General features: G+C 32.3%; 2 protein-coding genes across 2 annotated transcripts; one reads left to right on the plus strand and one right to left on the minus strand.

Annotated features, from left to right (window-relative positions):
- Positions 1-1372: 1372 nt before the first annotated feature.
- LOC105949647 (BRASSINOSTEROID INSENSITIVE 1-associated receptor kinase 1) lies at positions 1373-6886 on the minus strand. The gene is made up of 11 exons (XM_012972963.2): positions 6242-6886; positions 5812-5944; positions 5616-5687; positions 5113-5256; positions 4921-4992; positions 4740-4811; positions 4566-4645; positions 3896-4027; positions 3440-3781; positions 2479-2873; positions 1373-1961 (listed from the first exon to the last, which is right to left on the minus strand). The coding sequence occupies exons 1-11, from the start codon at positions 6321-6323 to the stop codon at positions 1644-1646; spliced, it is 1842 nt and encodes a 613-aa protein (XP_012828417.1). The 5' UTR covers positions 6324-6886; the 3' UTR covers positions 1373-1643.
- Positions 6887-11493: 4607 nt separating this feature from the next.
- Positions 11494-15165, plus strand: LOC105949523 (laccase-14). Its single transcript, XM_088814859.1, has 6 exons — positions 11494-11568; positions 11675-11826; positions 13342-13586; positions 13768-13896; positions 13990-14949; positions 15029-15165. The coding sequence occupies exons 1-6, from the start codon at positions 11494-11496 to the stop codon at positions 15163-15165; spliced, it is 1698 nt and encodes a 565-aa protein (XP_088670985.1).
- Positions 15166-15535: the final 370 nt, after the last annotated feature.

Raw genomic sequence — 15535 nt, forward strand, 5'->3', positions numbered from 1 at the left:
AGCGAATCGTCAAAATTGATTTTAAGGAAAAAAAGAGGAATTTTGTAAGTATTGATATTACAATACTTTCTTAGATACCATGTTATCCCTCTTTTTTTCCTTAAAATCGTTCTATCGATACTTACAAATAAGAGTTCGAATTTTTTTGTTGAAATTGATTTCTAAGTTAGTTAAATTAGGTATTATAGAAGATTATTTAAAAAATACGCATGTTAAGCATCGAATGTTGGTTATTTGTTGTCGGGTGCACATTATTTGGGTGAATTTGCAGTGGAATCCGTTGAGTCTAGACGCAGACAGTTTTCGACATGTACATATCAGAATTATGATCGGAATAGAAAGAAGGGCTAAATACAGTTTGCACCCTTAAACTATAAGGGTGGTAACACTTACCCCCTTAAAGTTACAAATGTAACACTTACCCTCCTCATTAATGGATTTAAAGGTATAACTTTGACTTTGAATGATGTGGCATTTTTTCTTCCCAAATTGTCCTTCTAGCCATTAAATAAATAATGAATATGTAATAATAAAAAAATCGGCAACTTTGCCAAAACTTAATTTTATTATTTCAATATTGTAAATTTATGAATGAAAAAAATTGAATTTTAGTTTATTTTTGTTTTACCTTGTGTTCATTTGTAGCTAATAAAAGTTAACGATTATTCGAATTTTAAGTATAATTTTATAGTTTATATAGTTATTTTAATGCGTATATGACTCTAATATAATCATCTCACTTTTTACTTGGAGAATCACAAAATGTATTCAAAAGTTAATAAGAAATTATAATTTAAACGTCTAAATATTTAAATATTATTTTATTAAAATTTATATTTAAGTAACTTAAATAAATTTTCAAATCAATAATTATTATAAAAAAAATTGGCCATTTAAGTCTTGAATATTTTTTTCTCGCGAATGTTTAACGTATTTTATATATTTTTTAAAATATTGAGATTTTTATTTATATTAGGGTCTATAGTAATTAAAATGTGGAGTTAAACATAAATCAAAATATTTTTTAATAATTATTTTATTTTATAAATTTTAGTTTTTGAAATATTATTGAAACTATTTTATTATATATGCATCAATATAATAGCTAGAAGGACAATTTGGGAAGAAAAAATGCCACATCATTCAAAGTCAAAGTTTTATTATTAAATTCATTAATGAGGGGGGTAAGTGTTACATTTGTAACTTTAAGGGGGTAAGTGTTACCACCCCTATAGTTTAAGGGTGCAAAGTGTATTTAGCCCTAGAAAGAATCATATTTACCAAATTGTACTTAACGTTTATTTATCTCTCTTTTTCTTTAACTTATTTATTGATGGGAAATTTTCAGATAAAAGAAAAAAATAAATAAATATAGCACCAACATATTTTCATTTAAATGAAGCTGCTTATTTTAATTCGTCTATTCATCAATCAATACATAAAAATGGCATACACTGGTAAATATATAACAACATTGGTGCTTCCATAGATATTTCCTTCTATGGAATTTTTTACAGCACCCGAAAAATTACCTATAGAATAAAAACACCTCTCGAAAAACTGAAAAACACATATACAATGAAGAAAAAAAAACAATCAAATACACCGGTAACTATTTAACACGAAAAAAAGAAAAGGTATCATCATCTCGGACCGGACAATTCATCAGCTCTAATGTTATAAGTGGAATCGGCACTTATCCAATCGTTATGCCGATTATGCGATTGGTTGAATTCTTCACGGAACATTTCATCCTTCTGCCATTCTTCCCATCTCTCGGCCAATCCGTCACCTTCCAGCATTCTAACTACGTCCGACATTTTGGGCCGTTCCGTTGGAGAACCTTGCGTGCATAGTAAAGCTACTTGGATCAATTGCTCCACTTCTTCGTTTATGTAATTACCCTTTAGATCCACATCAACTAACGCTTCCAATTTCTTCTCGTTTAGAAGTCCTTTCACCTAAATAAATGCACAAATGGTATGTTCAATAATAGAAGTGAATATTAAAACTAGAGTAGAGTTATGGGAGAAAACTTCCACTGGGGGTGGAATTTCCCTCGTTCCGCCGATTCCAGTCGGAAAATTTCTGATTTTCATTCCAATTTCTGATTTTTTCCGATTTTTTTTTTTGGATTGAATCAGTATATATAAAATAATCTATGTTCCGGTTGTTCCCATGATTCCGAATTTTTCCAAAAAGTATATTTATAATATCAATATGATTACTGCATACTTATATGATGTATATAAATGCAATTTATTTAAGTAAATTTAAGTAGGATTAAGAGGGAATATTTATATTTAAAAAAAAATGGGTGTTTCAATTTTTATTTATTTTTCAAAACAATTCCAAAAATATTCTAGAGCTAGACTCCGAAATTTCAAAAATTGTAACGAATTTCAATTTCCACTATTTTTTAAATCGATTTTTCAAAAATAATAATCTGAAAATTTCCAAAATAATTGTAATGCTTACCCAATCAAGTAACATGACATCATCATCATTTGCAAGACGAGCGAGATCAAAAGCCCTCTGCCCAGTGATAAGTTCAAGAAGCATTACTCCATAACCGAAAACATCGGTTTTCTCCGAAGATTTACCAGTCGAGAGATACTCGGGAGCTATGTGACCAATTGTTCCTCGTACAGCTGTAGTAACATGTGTATCCTTGTAGTCCATCAGTTTTGCCAATCCAAAATCACCGACAACTGCTTCAAAATCCTCGTCCAATAATATATTCGCAGCTTTTACATCACGGTGAATAATTTTAGGGTCACAATGGTCATGCAAATAAGCAAGCCCCCTTGCGGACCCCAGTGCTATATGTTTTCTTATCGGCCAATCAAGTGGATCCTGTGACTCGGGCCGATCTACAATAACACATCAAATAGAGCGAATATTAGTATGGGTAAGTACCAAAACCACTTGAACCAAGGTCTAATTACAAAAAAAAAAAAAAAAAAAAAAAAAAACCTTAAAAAAGTACTCGTAATTACCAAAAAACCCCTCTAACTAACGGTTGACCAAGTTCGTTAACACAGAAAAATGTCTAAAATGCCCCCAACTAAAAAAAACTAAATTATCAAACCCCCTGAAGAATGGTCGAATTACCAAAAATATTACAATTAGCCCCCTCATGACATAATATTATTAGAATTGTCTCTAAGGATAAAATTGATATTTTTTAGGAATATTATTACAACCATCCCCAAGGGTAAAACTGGTATTTTGAGAAATGTTCCATGGAATAAAAAAGATTCCGTTAAAATTCTAACTCGCACCGTAAGGAGATGTAAGACGGCAACAAACTTGAGGGAGTTTTTGGCAATTATGGATACACGAGGGGATTGTTTCGTAAAATGTTCTTAGTTCAGGGGTTCTCGTAATTTATCCATTAGTAACGATATAAATATGCGTAAAGAGATATAAATTGCACCTCTTAAGCACGATGCAACACTTCCATTGGCCATATAAGGATAAACGAGAAGCCTCTCTGTTGGAGTCATGCAAAAGCCTCGTAAACGGAGTAAATTTCGATGCACAGCCATGCTAATCATTTCTACTTCTGTCTGAAACTGAAGTTCACCACCTTGAGTGCGTTCTTCTTTTAATCTTTTAACTGCAACTAAAGAACCGTCGGTTAATCGGCCTTTGTAAACCTTGCCGAATCCACCTCGCCCGAGGATATTTTTGTTGCTAAAATTATCCGACGCAACTTGTAGCTCACGAAGGGAAAAACGTTTGAGCTGTCCTAGGTGAACTTCCGGATCCTCTTCCGCTGCAATTTTGATATTAAAAAAAAAAATTAAAATGTAAAAAAATAATTTGGGATGTATTATTATTATAATTATCCATGGTGGCGTTTCGAGATATAATTTGTGATTTTACTAACCGGGAACATCGAAGAAATGATCCTGCGGCTTCTTTCTTCGGTACCATGCGAGTGCTATTGCAGGAACGGCAAATAGAAGGGCTGCTCCGGCGGCAACTCCTCCAGCAATAGCTCCGGTAGCACTATTTCCAACTGCAATATTGCAACTTTATTCATAAGTTTATGCTATTCGTCACATTTAAAAAAAAATTATACACGGCATTTTTTACCGAATAGTCGGACAATTATTTGAACACTTGCAGGTAAGAACAAATTACTCCAACATATTATGATAAAAGAAGATACTATAAATTCTCTGCAGCACTTATGCATATTCTTGTGGATTTTTTTGCCATGGAATTAACTAAGTGTTGAAATTGGAACGAGAATTCCAAATTTTGTCGATTCACAATCTGGAAATTTTCGATTTTGGAATAATATTTTTCATTCAGAAAGTTTCGTTATTTTTTTTTTCAATGTTTTTTTTGGAAGGAATTGGAATACATATTAGATTCCAATTTCCCATCCGATTTGAATTTCCGATAAATAGACTTATAATATCAATATTATTATGTATTTTGTAATATAGGTGGCCCAAATCCCGACGAATTCCAATCTGGATTTATGATTTTAGAACAAGTTTTCTCATTCCAATTTCCGAAAGTCTGATTCCGATTTAGGGTGGACAAACCTTGAGAAGGAGATGGGGTTGTTTGTGTAACTGGAGGAGGTGGAGATGCAGGTAGAGCTTCCAACCGATTATTGGCAAAACTGAAAAATCGGAGAAAGTTTTTTTTGGTCACTAAAAATTACCAAAACTAACTCCGTTTTAACTTAATAAAGAGCAAGAGTTAGTGCACTAAACCTTATAGGTGTGAAAAGCTGAAAGGATCCGTTGACTGGAATTTTCCCCGTGAGTTGGTTATTTGAAAGATCACTGCAGTTTTTAGATAAAGCAATGTATGATGTTAGCTCGCCAAAAGACGAATAATAAATTTAATTAATTAAAAAAGAAAAGGATAACCGAATTTTTTATTCATACTTACAGGACTTGAAGATTGAAGATTGTAGTCAGAGAATTCGGAATTTCTCCACTTAAACTGTTATTATTGAGCCTCCTACATAATTCAGTAAACACTCATTGTTAGGTTTTCAAAGACTGAAATGATCGATTACAAAAGACAAGCCATTTTTTTTATGCATCCAGGAAAAGAAAAAAAAAAATCAAAATCCCATACAAGAAACGCAGTTTCTGAAGCTTGCCCAACGTGTCGGGAATTGGACCACTAAGTGCGTTGAGATAAAGATCCAAGCTAACCAAGTTTGTTAAGTTCCCAAGCTCACTTGGAATTATTCCACTTATATTGTTACTGTAAAGTTCCCTGACACAGAGGAAAAAAAGAAAAGAATACGAGAGTAAGCTATTTTCTTTCGTGCGGAAAATTCTCCATAAAATGGGGATATATATATATATATATATATATATATATATATATATATATATATATATATATATATATATATATATATATATATTTGTGTGTGTGTGTGTGTGTGAACTTGCTTTTTTTTTTCATACTTCTCAGTTGCTATCTTTGTTTCCCGATTTCGTTTTCAACGTAATAAAACAGAGCACATACAGGTTAAGTTAACACGTACAAAATCTTTACAAACAGAAATTTAATAAGTGTCGCCATACTTAATTCCACTACAAGTAAAACCTTTCGTTTTCGAAACTTACAAGTACTGTAAATTCCGGAGCTGCCCAAGCTGCGGAACTAGTTGACCGGATAAATTCGCATTTCCAAGATCACTGAGCATAGACAAACACAAACATAGATCACTGAGCATAGACAAACACAAACATATGCTCAATAATTTAATAGTGCGTATATACATACATATATACATATATTGATAGAAATACGGAGGCTTACACTCGAGTAACACTATTGTCGGGATTGCATGTAACGTGAAACCAAGTGCAAGGATTGACGAGAGTCGCATCCCAACTCTGGAGAACATTTATCGGATCATCCAAATTGCTCTTAAACACAAACAACGCGTCACCTGTCTCAGCATAAACATCATTAAATTTAATCGAAGATTCCATTTAAGCTAAGCACAATAAATATTAATCACACAACCAAACGAGATCACCCCCACCATCGGTTCATACTATGCTACACATGTTAACAGTTCTTCAACCATATTTTCTTCTTGAAATTTATTCAGAAAAAAAAAACTCGAAGGTTGTTGACATAAGTGGTAATTACAATTTAGTCCTACTCAACCTACCTGCATTCATTACATGTAATTTCCCCAAAATAATAATAATAATTATTAAAAAAAAAAAAAAGAACAAACCTTCGCCGTTGGCAGAAACCCGGGAAAATGTTGCTAACACCAGAACAAAGCAGTACAGGATCGAAGCAAATGAACGATCCATTAAATAATTTGAAACCCCACCCCCTTTGAAAAAATTCAAAAATTCTACATCAAACCCTAGATAAAAATCCCCACTCCCATAATCCGACCTAATTAATCAACGCATCGGACAAAATTAAAATTTTGAAAAAAAAAAAACCCCAAAAAGCAGAGCTGCTTCTGATCAGAAACCCAGAAATTGGGGCCGAAAATACAACAGCTGCAGAAGAAACAAGAAGTAAATTGGAATTGATTTTTGGAGTTTGCAAGCAGCTGAATTTGAAAGAGAAAATGGAGGATGGTTTTTTTTTTTTTTTTGGTGTTGCTTTAATTGGTTAGTGGTAATCGATATTTGAGTAGTATATAGGAATATATAAGGTATGAGTTTTCAAAGGTCCGTGAAAGAGAAAAATGGGAGCTTTGAAAGGGGTGGGTGGGGTTTGAAGTCGTCGTTGCAGAGAGAGAGAGATGAGAGAGAAAGAAGAGAGAGAGAGAGATGAATTGATGCGCATAGTCAAAGGTTCTCTTTCTGTCTTTCAGCACCACTTACCAGATACCAGTTGCATTATTCTATATTATTATTTTATATTGACTCGGAGGGAAGACAAAGTAAATAAATAAATAATAATAATAATAATAATAATAATAATAATAATAATAATAATAATAATAATAATAATAATAATAATAATAATAATAATAATAATAATAATAATAATAATAATAATAATAATAATAATAATAATAATAATAACAATAATAATAATAATAATAATAATAATAATAATAATAATAATAATAATAATAATAATAATAATAATAACAATAATAATAATAATAATAATAATAAATGAAAATGCTATAATTATATAGTAACTGGGGCGGAAATCGGACGGAATGGATCGGAAATGACTTTTTCAGAAAAGTTTCAGTTTTTTTCGAAAGTAATAAATTGGTTCCAATTTCCATTCTAGAAAAATCGGAATGCAACAATTCATTTCAATTTCGAAATGCCTCGGGATCGGCGGGGTATCGGAAATTTCGAAAATTACATTAGTTTGTAATCTCTTGTTCCAAATTTGGGTATATAATAGGAAATTTCACAATATTTTTCGGAACGATGAGTGGAATACATGTTAGACTGATCGGATTTTAATATCTGAAAATTACACTTAAATATTAATATAATTATGTATTGATTAAAAGAAAATGGAAATTAGAAATTCATCCAGCTCCTATAAAAATAATGATTTTAGTAATTTCGATTTTTCAAAACATTCAAAATGATATGGAGTTAAATTTTTCGATAAAAAGCTCGTTTGAGCTCGGTTTGTTAACAAAACAAACCAAGATTGAACATATATTTTAGTTCGATAACTCATGAAGTTCGGCTCTGGTTCGAGCTTGGTTACATTAAAAAAATACAAAAAAATCATGTTATTCGAGCTCGACTAGTTGCTTATCTAACCAAGTTCAAACACAAATCTGAAACTTCGGGAAAAAACCAAACAAGCTTGAACGACTATCCGGTCGGCTCGACTCTTCGTTTACTAGTTAGTGCCAAAACGCCGGCGTTTTGGTATTTAAATGTAAATAATAATACATGTGTGAGTCAAAAAGTTATTGTTTTCCTAAAGGAGGCAAAAAGTTAGTTGTAGAAATATTTTCTTTTTAAAGTTATAAGTTAAAACTAAAAGGACAGAGGAGAATAATTTAACTAAAATGAGTACCAAAAGTTAAAAAAAAAAAAAGAGCGGGTGAGTCAAATCGCACGAACGCGTCGGCCCCACAACTCGTCCCCGCCAAATAGGAAACCGGCCAACATTTTACGGCATTATCATTTTAGGTCCTCATACTTGAAAATACCTAACTTTTCACTACCTTAAAAATAAAAATAGGTGAAAGTACAGTTTTGCACCCCTAAATTATGGGAGTTTGTCAGAAACACCCCTTGAAATGCAAAACATAACAAAATGGTCATCTCCGTTTTCGGTCACCGTTAGACGTTAGTATATATTGTATATAGCGTCCGGAAAAACTAAAAATGAAATAATAAAAAAAAAGAAAAAAAACTATAAACGAGAAGTCAATGCTACTATATATTACTTCATCCGTTTCAAAATAAGTATCGTTTAAGGTTAATGCACACCAATTAAGAAAGTTAATAAATTATATATCCAATTACATTGAATTAGATGTGATTAGATTAATATCCCATTGACAAATTAATTATTTAATCAGTATGTTTGATTTGTTCGATTAAATCTTGTATTAAATTTGTTAAATTTTGTTATTAAATATAAATTGTCTAAAAAGTCTTTGATTAAAAAAAGGCTGCGGCTATATGCAAGACTAATTCCACTTGTGCAAGACCAAATTAAAATTTTCAATGTATAAATACTATAATACCCTTATTTATTAAAAAAATAAAAAATTCCAAATATGCAAAACCAAGAATTCAAAAACACAAAAAACCCTATCACAAGACCACAAAACCCAAGACCAACTATCATCTTCTCCATCTTCCAAAATTCACAAGACCTTTCTCATTCCTCCTCCATTAACCCACAAAACCTAGAAATTCAAAATCATCAAAACTCAACAAATCTTACAAAGATGGCAAGCATGGAGTCAGAAGACATCAAAATAGAAGATTCTACGATGGAAGAACCCAAGAATGTATGCATTTATGGGTTTTTTTAGCTAGAATATCGATTTTCCAAAAAAAATCCCGCGCAAACGAATTCGACATGTACAGGTCGAATTTTACAGGTAAAAATCGACATTTAGATGTCGATTTTGAGGTATAAAATTCGACATTTAGATGTCGATTTTGAGGTATAAAATTCGACATTTGAATTTGTGCTACAAATTCGACATGTCAATGTCGATTTTTACCTATGAAATTCGACGCTTAAGTGTCGATTTGTAGCATAGTTTTTCGACACCTTGGTGTCGATTTTTGTTTTTTTCTCATTATTTGTATTTGGTCTTACATGAGAAAAAAAGCCAATTTAATTTATGGGCATACTTGTCATTCCATCTTAATAAAATAGAATCTTTTGGAATCTTTCTTTAATTTGGTCTTGCACAAGTGGAATGAGTATTGCATATAGCCGCAGCCTTAAAAAAATTAAGATATTGTATTAAGGTCAAAATTGTATTTTTCTTTTTTAATCACCGCTATAAAATTAGGGATAATTAGTAAAACCTCCCAATTCATTTACTTATATCAAGGTGGATATAGCCTCATTTTCATTATTAGTAAGAACCCCCTTAATTATTTAATTAAATTAATATTAATACAATTATTAAGTGTTATACCTATATTATTCTTAATTTTTCAAATCTTATATTTACAAACTCTAGTCATATTTGCTGCAACAAACCGCCGTTCTCAAATTCCCATCACCTCTTCTGATCTTCTTTTCTAGAACCGAAACTCACTCGGCTCGATGGCGGCGGCGGTGAATTCATGACGAAGGCGGCGCTACATCTCAACAACGACAAAGAAGACCCCTTTCTCTTCTTTATCGAATTGGGAATCTGACGTATGTGGGGCAAGGAGAGGACGAAGCCGGCTCCATATCTCGACAAAGACAAGGGGACGCCGCCGAATTTAGGACGGACGGCGGCCTTCCGGTCTCCCCCCTTTCTTTCTGAGAGATGAGCAGATTTGCTGGTATTTTTTTTTTGTTCTTTTGATTTTTGGAAGCATTCCTGCAATCCTCGTCGGAAGACCGCCTCCACCACCGCTGTAATGGAATAGATTGACCTCGAGGATGAGGTATTGTTTGGGAGGCTGGTTTGTTGAAATTGTGTTCGTGTTACTCAAAAAGATATAATTGTTTTCGTTATGGTTGTAGCTGGTTTCAATAATAGTCATTTTTGTTGGAATTTTGGTGTGTTTTTTTGCTTTTGCTTTTGTGGATTTGAATAATTTGTAGTTGATTCAATATAGTTGTTTTCGTATAGCAATATAGTTGTTTTTGCACAACAATATTATTGTTTTCATTACTTTTTAGTTGGTTTGAATAAATAATTGATTTAAGAAATAGTTGTTTTGGAGATCTTTTGATTAAATAATTAGTTAATCTTACAATGGAAATAATATAATATATAATTAATTTAATAAATTGTGAAATTGATGTATCATTGTTTTAATACCAATTGTTTTAATAATAGTAGTTTTAATAATAATCGTTTTATTAGCATATAGTTGGTTTAACTGAAAACTAAAATAATATATAAAATGAATATTTAAAGAAAAATATTAAAAAAATACAAATAAAAGTTTTTTTAAAAAAATTATTATTTTTTTAAGAAGAAATAAATAAAAAAATAAAAATGAAAATTAAAATATAAAAAATAAAAATATATATATTAAACTAGTGGATAATGGGTAGTGAATAGTGGGAGGGTAAATTTGAGAATACAAAAAAATGAGTTTCTCACTAAAAAAGAAAAATGAGCTGGACTCATCCTTATGAAAATAATGTTAGAGGGGTTCTCACTAATAGCCCCATAAAATTAATGGGGGTAAAATTGTAAAAAAAGATATTGCCCTATCTTAAAATTCTAAAGTAACACTTTATACTTGTCGGATGGAGTAATATTTAGCTTATTAATTCATTGTTTTAGCAATTATTTATTTAAAAATTAATTATAATTGTTTAGAATTAGTCATTGTGTTGCTGCGTGTTTAGTGGGTTAGGACTTAGGAATTGTTAGTATTTAATATTTCTTTTGAGTTTCCGAGAGATCGTATGAGTCAACATGACACGTCATCATCCCCTGTAAATATAGGGGTCATTTTTGTTACATTTTATAATTTAAGTATGTGTTCTGTGACAAGCTAAATAGTTCAGGGGTGCAGACTGTAATTTTACCAAAAAAAGTACGTACCCAAAACCATCTAATTTATTCTTAAAAAGTAAAATAAATTTGGCAAGTGATCCTTTGACCAAATTCATTGATGTTCACTTCCCTCATATTTAACAATGTTTGCCCAAATTATATTATTAGTCCAAATTATTAATGAAATAATTTAATGAACCGGATTAGCTAAATAGCCAGATTAGTTAATTTAATCACCCTCTCATCAAAATGATGAAAAATTAAAAATGTGGCAGCAATCTCTCTATATATAAAGTCAAACCCATTGACAAAAATATTTAATTTGCTCAATTCAAATGTTGACTTTATTTCTTTTTCTAGCAATTCTTCCTCAAAGTTGCTATGGCAGAATTCATCACCATAGATTTGTGGTAAAAATTAAACTTTTTTTCACTTACACCCCCACCCCCACCCCCACCCCACCCCCCACCCTTGAAGAATTTTGATTGTGTTACATTTAAATAATATATATTGCAGGTGAAATCATCTACATACACAAGATTGTGCAGCACGAAGAACATTTTGACAGTAAATGGAATATTCCCTGGACCAACTTTGAAAGCCAATAGAGGAGATACTTTGATCATCAAATTCTATAACCAGGCTCAATATAACATTACTCTTCACTGGTATGCATTTTTTTTACTGTGTGTGTGAAAAACTCGCTATTTTATTTAAAGATTTTTCTAATTTAATTTTACCCTCAATTATTGTCATTTTTTTTATTATAATATATGCAGTCTTTTTTATTTTTAGTTTTTATTTTTTTTTTACTGACGGAGCTAACATAGAATCAGACTAGGCAGAAATATTTCTAAATTTCTTTTTCTCGAATAATATATACAGTTTTGTCTGCCCGCTAATACAAAATCCTGGCTCGTCACTTTGTGGTGTTTACATTTATGATTTAAATATCGATTTAGAGGGTGTTTGGCTAAGCTTGTAAGTTGTTAAAAGGAGTTTATAAGATATTTTAGAGTTTATAAGCTATTCCAAAGTGTTTGGTAATTTTTTTAAAAAAGATCTTAATTTTTTTCTAAATAAGCTGTTGGAGACCAAATAAGATCTTTTTAAATAAGTACATCTACCCCATCTTTTTATTTAAGATCTTATAATGAGTAAAAATAGGAAATAAGCTCATTATCCAAACACTCTTAAAATTAATCCTAAGAATAAGATGTAACAACTTATCAACTCTAAAAACATCTTATCAGACGTAAGAGTTTATCAACTGTTTAAAATAAGCTTAGCCAAACACCCTCTTAGTGATTTACTACCATTTTATTTTTTCAAATAGTAAATTACAACCACCCCTGAGGTATGGTCAATTTATGAAAAAAACTCTTTTCTTTGGATAATTACGTTTACCCTCTCGACTATGATTTTTTCTTACACCTTCATCCTTATGGTGTCAAATTTAACATAATCATCTAGATTTCATGGAATGTGCTATACTTTGTACTCGTTTTGTGTAAAAATACAGTTTGTGATGCACCACAATCTGATATTTGTAACTCAAGAGACACATCTTATGATGATTTTATTTCAAAATGTGGAGTTCGAATGGGATAAAACGGGTACGAAAGTAAATTCCATATAATCTCGAAGATTCCACTAAATTTAAAACCGCAAGGGTGGACGTGTAAGAAGATTTATAGTTGAGAGGTGGTTGTAATTACCCAAACAAGAGGGGGATTTTCGTAAATTATCCATACCTCAAGAACGGTTGTAATTTACCCTTTTAAAAAAATGTTCTCTTTTTTTTAGGTCAAATTGCTCTTCACTCCCTCTGAATTTTCATTTTTTGCATTTTCCTCCCTCAAATTTAAAATAAAAAAACTTATTTTTATTGCACGTTGCCCTAATAGTTAAATTTCGATGGTTATTCACCACAATTGAGTATTTTATTGCACATTGCCCCTTTCAAATGTTATTTTTGTTGGACGTTGCCAACACAAAAATAGTGTTTCGGGGCAAATTGCAACCAGAACAATATTTTAAAGGGAGTCGCAGCTCAGGGTCATCTTGTTTTCGAATTTTTAGGGGGCAAAGTGCTAACTAGAAAATTTACAGGGGTGAACTGCATTACGATGTGGTGTTTACATTTGCGATTCAAATTTTTTTTTTAATCTGGTGTTAATTAGGCATGGAGTGAAGCAGGCAAGAAATCCATGGTCAGATGGTGCTGCATTTATAAACCAGTGTCCAATTAGGGCAGGCAAAAGTTTCACTTACAAGATTCATTTAACAGATGAAGAAGGAACCATTTGGTGGCATGCACACATTGGTTGGGCTAGAGCTACAATTCATGGCATGATCATTGTTTACCCCGTAAACGGACAAAACTACCCTTTCCGTAAACCCTATGCCGAGATTCCCATTCTTCTAGGTATAATTGATGATCAGTTCGATTTATCCGTAGCTAGCAACATCGTATTTGATCATTTCGTATTATGTTTCGTCAATGTACGTATCGTTGTTTGTATAGTGCATGACCGCATTTTTTGCTAGACGGGGGTTTGCAGGGGTATTTTAGTAATTTTACTAATGAATACTAATGATGTATGCAGGGGAGTGGTGGAAAAAGAATGTGATGGAAATAGAAGAAAATGCTAATAAGACCGGCGGAGAACCAATATTATCCGATGCTTACACGATTAACGGACAACCGGGCGATCTTTACCCGTGCTCCAAACAAGGTGATATTATGTAAAAAATCAATATATATGTGTGTGTGAGTGTGTGTGTAAAATGTAATATTTAATATTCAAATTTATTTTATTTTTGTATAGAAACCTTTAGGGTTGAAGTGGAGCAAGGAAAAACCTACCTCCTGAGAATAGTTAGCGCAATCATGGACGAAAACGTCTTTTTCGCCATCGCAAACCACAAACTCGTACTAGTAGGAACCGACGGATTCTACACAAAACCATTCGAAACCGATTACATAATGATAACTCCGGGCCAATCAATGGACATTTTATTCGAAGCGAATCAGCCAATCACACGCCGGTATTACCTCGCCGCTAGGGCTTACTCAAGCGCAATCGGAGCTGGTTTCGATAACACCACAACCACCGCCATTTTACACTACAAACAAACCACTAAACGTAACCTAATTCCGTCGTCTCCTTTACTTCCTTCTCTCCCTCATTACAACGACACGCGAGCATCGACCGAATTCACGAGCAAGTTTAAAAGCCTAGCAAGCAAAGATCACCCTATAGAAGTCCCGTTAAAAATCAACACACATTTGTTTTTCACGGTGTCCGTAAATTTACTAAACTGCAGCGGCGAAAACCCGTGCGACGGCCCTTACGGAAAGAGGTTTTCGGCGAGCGTGAACAATGTGAGTTTCGTTCCTCCGAAGATCGACATACTGCGAGCTTACTACTACAATGTTAGTGGCGTTTTCGGGAGGAATTTTCCGGAAAATCCGCCGAAGAAGTTCGATTATACGGGAGAGGATTTGGGCGACGAGTATCTGACGCCGGAGTTCGGGACTAGGGTTTTGGTTTTGGAGTACAATGCAAGTGTTGAGCTGGTTTTGCAGGGGACTAATGTTTTAGCAAGTGATAACCACCCGATTCATTTGCATGGGTACGGGTTTTACGTGGTCGGGTCGGGATTCAGTAATTTCGACCCGGAAAAGGACACGTTGGGTTATAATCTGGTGGATCCTCCTCAGGAGACTACTGTGGGGATTCCTAATAATGGTTGGGTTGCTGTTAGGTTTAGGGCTGACAATCCAGGTTAGTTTTTTATTTTAATTATTGGTTTTAGTTTAAGGTATATATTGTATTTATGACGTGATAATGATGTCATGTGCAGGAGTATGGTTATTGCATTGTCATTTAGAGAGGCATCAAAGCTGGGGAATGAGTACTGTTTTTGTGGTTAAAAATGGTGACACTGCTCAGAGTAAAATACTTCCTCCACCGTATGATTTGCCTTCATGCTCGGATTAATTAATATTTTTTTGCAAATTTTATTTATTTATTTTTATTATTATTATAATTATCATTTTTTTTTTATTTTTTTTTTGTGTCAAAAAACTAGAGAATTTGAATTGCTATAGCCTACATGGTTTTGGTTTGGGAATGTGACTAAAGTCTAGTTTCCTTCACCCAATTCTTTGTATTATACATTATTATCATGGAATTGCAAAGTAGATCATAGTATATATAATAAAATATTATATATTTAAGAAAATTATCGAAATATTCAGAACTAAAATTGGATCGGAAAAAATTGGAATTTTCGGCAATTTTTTTTATACAATTCCTATTTTGTTCCAAAATATTCGAAAAAATCGAAAGTCGGAATTTCGAAAATAGG

Source organism: Erythranthe guttata, chromosome 2, assembly GCF_056151865.1.
Source record: "Erythranthe guttata isolate IM_541 chromosome 2, IM_541, whole genome shotgun sequence".
NCBI lineage: Eukaryota > Viridiplantae > Streptophyta > Magnoliopsida > Lamiales > Phrymaceae > Erythranthe > Erythranthe guttata.